This window comes from Equus caballus, chromosome 7 (genome assembly GCF_041296265.1).
Source record: "Equus caballus isolate H_3958 breed thoroughbred chromosome 7, TB-T2T, whole genome shotgun sequence".
NCBI classification, from domain to species: domain Eukaryota; kingdom Metazoa; phylum Chordata; class Mammalia; order Perissodactyla; family Equidae; genus Equus; species Equus caballus.
This window is the reverse complement of record NC_091690.1, coordinates 53818296-53825167: the sequence shown is the minus strand read 5'-3', so window position 1 is coordinate 53825167 and position 6872 is coordinate 53818296. Positions and strand designations below refer to the sequence as shown.

The window sequence follows — 6872 nt, the reverse complement described above, 5'->3', positions numbered from 1 at the left end:
ATGTGGTTGCTAGCGGGGGAGGAAAATGGGTGAAGGAGGCCAAAAGGTACAAACTTAAATAAATAAATGCACAGAATAGTGACTATAGTTAATAATATTGTATTGTATATTTGAAAGTTGCTAAGAGAGTAGATCTTGAAGTTCTCATAACAACAACAAAAAAAATGTAACTACACGTTGTGATGAATGTTAACTAGATTTATTGTGGTAATAATTTCGCAGCATGTACAAATATTGCATCACTATGTTGTACAGCTGGAACTAAGATAATGTTACATGTCAATTATATCTAAATTAAAAAAAAAAAAAGGTTGATCCACATGTCCAAAGGGATGGACTCTAGTGAATGCTGTGCTGCATTGCCCAGATCCTCTTTCAAGATTAAGGGTTTATTCTTCCAGGTGCAGGGAGTGCAGCCATCTGACATTCCTCAGACCTCACTGTCTTTGAGAATTGCCCTCAGCTGAAGGAACCTGCCTCAATGAAGGTCACACCACTCAGCTCTCTTGCTATGGGAACATAAGTGACCAATAGCTATCTGCATCTACAACTGTGTTTACGCTGAGGTTGCTCCTGGGCTGCTCCCACTGGGAGCAGAGCAGACTACCGGTGCATACAGATTGTCCTGGTCACGCAATGACATCAATGACTGGGTCAATTATACCTGCTAGGGTGGTGACCATTCTTGGCATGAGAGACTTGAAGTGGCAGGCAGGAGTACAGCTTGAAGTTTAATGGGATTTTGCCATGTCTCTGGAAGTGTTATCTTTTAGGAATCAAGACCTCCACACCTGCAGAGGCCAGATTTGTGGAGACCTGAAGCACAAACTCCCCAAGTGGCTCCCGGGAGTGATGTTAGGTGGGGCCACCTCTACTTCTAACCCTTGATTTCTGGACCCATGTATTCTCTAAATTGGAGATACAGCACATTATTATCGGCGTTGATTTAGAGTGTATACTGTACCCTGTGAATTATGTAGTCAGCACTTTCTGTGTATCTGAATGTCTGCATGAAATATGATAATTCTCTTCAAAATGAAATGTCTTCCCATATCTTCCACTATTTTTTTTAACTCTCACATACTCTATACTCCCTTTCAACATTATTTTACCTCTGTACTACCTTTTCCTGACAGACTTTATATATGATTCATATGTGCTACCTATGTTGCTTCAATATTCACTCTTCAACCCACTGTACTTGGATTATTTCTGCCTCTGTCTCTTTATTTAGAAGTAACAAGTGGCACTATCCCTCATAGCAAGAAAAGCTTCCATGTTACTCGCAAATGCCAAGGGATACTTTTTAGTTCTCATTTGATTAGCCCTTTCAACAAAACCCAAACTATGAGCCACTGTGATTTTCTTCAGAAAGATCTTTTGCCTCCATGACATTGTGGATACCAAGTGATACTTGAAATCAACAAAGATTCTTCAAGAAAAGAACATCACAGAGAGTTTTTCCCTAGGTTTGATGCCTGTAGAAATTAAACTTTCCTTAGGGGACACCGTGTCACTTTTAATCAAACCAAAAGAGGAATTTCTCCGTGGAAAAAAAACAGCTGCTTCTTCCCCCACTGTTGCTTACACAGATGCAACATTGGCTGATGAGTTTTCATTCTCTTATCTTTGCACCCCAAGAGAGCTGAATTGTTTGGAGTGAGGACAGTCAGTACAACAATTTATTTAATGAGAAGCTCTGAGAATTCAGCCCTTAGAGACTGGAAACTTTAAATATGTTTCTTTTGACCCTTACCCATAATTCTCTGATCCCAGTCAAATGCAAAACCAATTGGGCTTCCCAGTGACAGACCTCAGAAAACAGAAAGTTTTAGTGATATCAGTCAGAAAGGGTCAAAGTATACCAGTGAGGGCTGGTGGAGTAAGAAGGAAAAGAGGAGAGAAAGTCTGTACTGGGTTTTACCTCTAGAGTATCAAGACTGGGACAGTCCCATATTTATTTAGTTTACTGTGATGAAGTCTCTGTACTTTGAAGGACTTTAGTTTCTGTTGAACCCAGTCCTTCCCAGCTCTTGTTATTTTTCTTTCTGTCTCTTTTATGAATCTAGAGGCTTTCTCTGATAAGAGTTATTTTTCTGAGAGTCTCCACCTCTTCTCTACTCTTTCTCATAAATTGTAGATTGCTGTTGGATTTCCTGTGTCCAATCATTTATTCACTAACCACTCACTGGAGATCTATTATGCACCAGGTACTGTCTATTTTATTGCTTGTGTGATTGGATTTTTTCTATTGTATTTCCTAACTATTTTTGCAGCAGATACAACTCACTGATGGCACTTAATAGTTCTGTACTGATTGTTATTGTTTCACCTTAGTGTCCTCAACATCATGTACAAATGATGTAATTATTTCTGATGTTCGGTACTTAGCCCAATTTCCTTTTCTCATCTTACCAATCTTTTTAAATGCTCAGGAGACTATTGTGTGATTGAAGTTGGAGTAGACTGCCTTGGCCTGTTCATGAATTTACACAAATACTTTAGCTTTTTTAATGTAAAACAGCCTCTTGGCTGTAGTTATAAAACAACCATTCTTTATTGGGTTAAGAAATTGTTCTTGGTTTCCTCATTTAGCGAGAGACTCTGTCCAGGCTGCTAACCACAGTAGTTGCTGTTACATTCTCTCAAATGCATTTTCTATTGTGATTATGGTTATGATTCTCTTCATTGACCTATATTTGTGATGAATTATGTTAATAAACATCACAGTATTAAACCAGCTTCCCATTCCTGGAATAAGTATTACTTATTCATGATATGTTATTATCTTAAAATAGATGTGACTTCATTATATTTAACATTACGATTCAATTTTGTGTCTATAGTCAGGCATATGTGAGCTTGAAGATTTCTTTTTTTGTGTCATAGTTGATGCTTTGGGTCTCAATCTTTATTATCCATCTAACATTTGTATATGTTGAGCAACTTCTTTGTGCCAGGCCCCAAGTAAGTCACTGGAAACAGAATGGTGAGCAGAAACACTCATGTCCTCTGACCCATAAATAAACATACAATTACCAACATGAGAGGCACATGAAGGAATAATACAGGATGCTGGACTTGTTGACCTCACACACTCTGGCCTCCTGACCCTCACTCTCTGTTCTCCATCTCACTGGCTTTTCAAATTGCTTCTATTCCAAAGCTCATCAACTCATATGGCAACTCTGAATTCTGTTCTCTCAGCCTAAAATGACTGCCCTTTCCTTATTTCCCCTGGTTAATAATTACCCATTCTTCCTCTCACAGCTCAAATATTCATATTTCAGAGAAGCCTTTTCCACTCACCTCCCCAGAGTAAATTGATCATCAATAACTTTTTTCTCTCTCTAATTAATTAGCATCCTCTAGGCATTAATGACATTGACATTTTTCTGTCACAGAGAATGTAAACATTTATCATCAGATCTTAAATTTGCCTTTCAACTTTTAGGAAGATTTTATTTATTGAAGCTTTGAATATTTTTTTATCAAATCAATCAATCATATATTTTTTAAATTAACTATACTGATTTTTAGTACAATACTTCCTTACTTCTGAGCACATACACATGAGCAAACACTCTCACACGTGCTTTGTACATTGTTTTAATGGTTTTGTGATTTGTTTCTTCCTCTTATCTATGTAGTCCACATCTTTTGTTCTCTCCGTGGAAGAAACCACCTGGCGGGCAGTCTCTGAAAGGGGGAGCCATAGGGACCTTCACTAAACAGAAGTGTTGAATGGTGATCAAAAGAGGTGATAGAGCTGTTGTGTTTATAATGGTCAGAATTCCATCCTTGATGATTACCCTAGTTTAGAGAGAATATTGAGAAATGATGGCCATGTAATACATATTTATTGTGATGTTAAGAACAGAAACTCACATTTGTCAAACATCTTCTGTATGTCACAGGAATCACACTAGAAAAATTGCATGCATCATCTCATTTAATTCACTCATCAGATTTGCAATGCAGGGAATATTTACTACTCCCGTTCTATAGGAGAGATATCTGCAGCTAAGAAAGATTAAATAACTTCCTCAAGGTCACACAGTAAATTCGTGGACCAAAATTCTATTCCAGGAAGTCTGACTCAAGATCCTATCTTCTAAATCACATCTCTATACCATACTTTTGTAGAGTTATATATCAAAAATAATTGTCATACAAGGAACAGATTAATAATGATGATAACCATCATTTATTGAGCACCTACTGTGCATAAAGGTATTTCTAAACTTTACAAAGAAGGTAATAGCAGTAACCACATTTTTAACTTTTTTTTTTGTTTTTGATGAAGAAGGTTGGCCCTGAGCTAACATCTATGGCCAATCTTCCGCTTTTTGCTTGAGGAAGATTGTCCCTGAGCAAACATCTGTGGCAATCTTCCTCTATTTTGTATGTGGGATGCTGCCACAGCATGGCTTGATGAGCAGTGTGTAGGTCTGCCCCCAGGATCCGAACCTGCAAACACTGAGCCACCAAAGCAGAGTGCATGAACTTAACTACTGTGCCACCAGGTCGGCCCCAGTAACCACATTTTTAGAAAGAAAAATTATAAGACACAAGAAGGTTCACTGTGACATCAATTGGAAGCATCAGGTCACAGTATTAAGGTTGTTCGAATTGCAAATCCATGTCTTAATCACTATCATAGAGTTATTAGAATGAAGGAAATATGGACATTACCAAAGAAAAGATCTTAACGGTGTTCAACTAAGAGTCATATCAAAGAAGAAATTAATTTATGTCCATAGATTTGAATAAGAGAATTAGAACCAGTGAGTAGGAGAAAAAGAGAGAGAGAGAGATTTCTGCTAAATTAAAGAAACTGAGTGATCACACACATTTAAAATGGAAATGGGCTACCAATTGAATGAGTGAGTTACTGTTATTGGAAAGACTCAGGAGAGGGTGAATTTATCCATCAAAACATGGAATCAAGAGGTGCTGACTAGCTGAGGTTCCAACTGAATGATCATTGCACCTTGGTTTTGCCTCCTTCTCCAGAAGACACACCAGCTACATGGAAGCAGGAAACCACACCGAAGTCTCAGAATTCCTCCTCTTGGGTCTCTCAGAGGATCCTGAACTGCAGCCCCTGCTCTTTGGAGTGTTCCTGTCCATGTACCTGATCACTGTGCTTGGGAACCTGCTCATAATCCTAGCCATCGGCACTGACTCCCACCTCCACACCCCCATGTACTTCTTCCTCTCCAATCTGTCATTCGTAGACATCTGCTTCATCTCCACCACCATCCCAAAGATGCTAGTGAACATCCAGACACAGAGCAAAGACATTTCCTACATGGGATGTCTCACTCAAGTGTGTTTTTTTACAATTTTTGTTGGACTGGACAATTTCCTCCTGACCGTGATGGCCTATGACCGGTTTGTGGCCATATGCCACCCCCTGCACTACACAGTGATCATGAACCCACGCCTTTGTGGCCTCCTGGTTCTGATATCTTGGCTCATCATTTTCTGGATATCCTTGATTCATATTCTGTTAATAATGAGGTTGACATTCTGTATAGGCACAGAAATTCCACATTTCTTCTGTGAACTGGCTCAGGTTCTCAAATTAGCCTGCTCTGACACTCTAATTAATAACATCTTTTTGTATGTGACAACTGCCCTGCTGTGTGTGTTTCCTCTCACTGGAATCCTCTTTTCCTACGCTCATATTGTCTCCTCCTTAATGAAGATGAATTCTACTGAGGGAAAGTATAAAGCATTTTCCACCTGTGGGTCACACCTTTCAGTGGTCTCCTTATTCTATGGAACAGGCCTAGGGGTTTACCTGAGTTCTGCTGTGATCCATTCTTCCCAGAGAAACTCAATCGCCTCAGTGATGTATACTGTGGTCACCCCCATGCTGAACCCCTTCATCTACAGCCTGAGGAACAAGGATGTTAAGAGAGCCCTGGGAAGGCCCCTCAGCAGAGCAGCCTCTTGTCTGTGATGGGTCACTGGCCTCAGAATTTAGTGGACATTGTGGGCCCCAAAGCAAATGTTGAGACTTTAAATCTCCTGGTTCTTTTTCTGCTCTAAAAGAAATGTTTGATTTCTTCAATTCCCAAATTAAACATTTATTTGTTTGTATTAGTTTCTCCTCAACAACCTCCTCAGTAGGGTCTTTTTGACTTTTCTTGCTTATTCTCTGTCCATAAAATTCCATGTTTGGTCCCCTTCTTTCATCGATTCTTAAGATTTCTAACTTTAGATTTAAAGCACTTGTCATATCAAGTGCTGATGTGGTTTCTCCAAAAATTGTACTCTCAAATGTTGATGTTCTTCACCTTCCTTTGGTTGTGGGTTTGTTTTTCCAGAACAAATGGAGTGAAAATTATACTGCAGTCACACAAGCACTTACCACATCAGGACTGTGCTTGTTTCTTTACATGTATGACTTATTTCATCTTGAAAACATTTCTTTCAGGTATTTTCTCACATTCACCATGCTATGCAAAAGAAGAAACTGAGATTGAGTTGGGTTCTAACCTGGGTAGCTGACACTGACTTTGCTATCCTATTTTTCATAGGAAAAGTGATGAGATTTTCAACTTCAAAGTAAGAATGTAGATTTAAAAGCTGGTTTGTTCAGATGATTCCTAGTACTATACCAGGCAGAATAACTCTGAGGTGTTACTTCATTCTTTATGATCCTTCCTTTCCTCCTTTACTTCTCTTATTTGATCTTCATTTCCCATTACTGCAATTTTGATACACCCTCTAAGATCCTAAAACATGTAATAATCAATACAATTGAATCACATGTGTTTTCTCAAGTGCTTTAACTTTTTTTCTGGTATTATAGAGGTGCCATCAGAGTTGTAATTACACATGTGTGGAAGGTGTTGATA

General features: G+C 38.7%; 1 protein-coding gene across 1 annotated transcript; it reads left to right on the top strand.

Annotated features, from left to right (window-relative positions):
- Positions 1-5032: 5032 nt before the first annotated feature.
- On the top strand, positions 5033-5971 carry OR7D4 (olfactory receptor family 7 subfamily D member 4). The gene has a single exon (NM_001391138.1). It carries the CDS (start codon positions 5033-5035, stop codon positions 5969-5971), a length of 939 nt encoding a protein of 312 aa, NP_001378067.1.
- Positions 5972-6872: the final 901 nt, after the last annotated feature.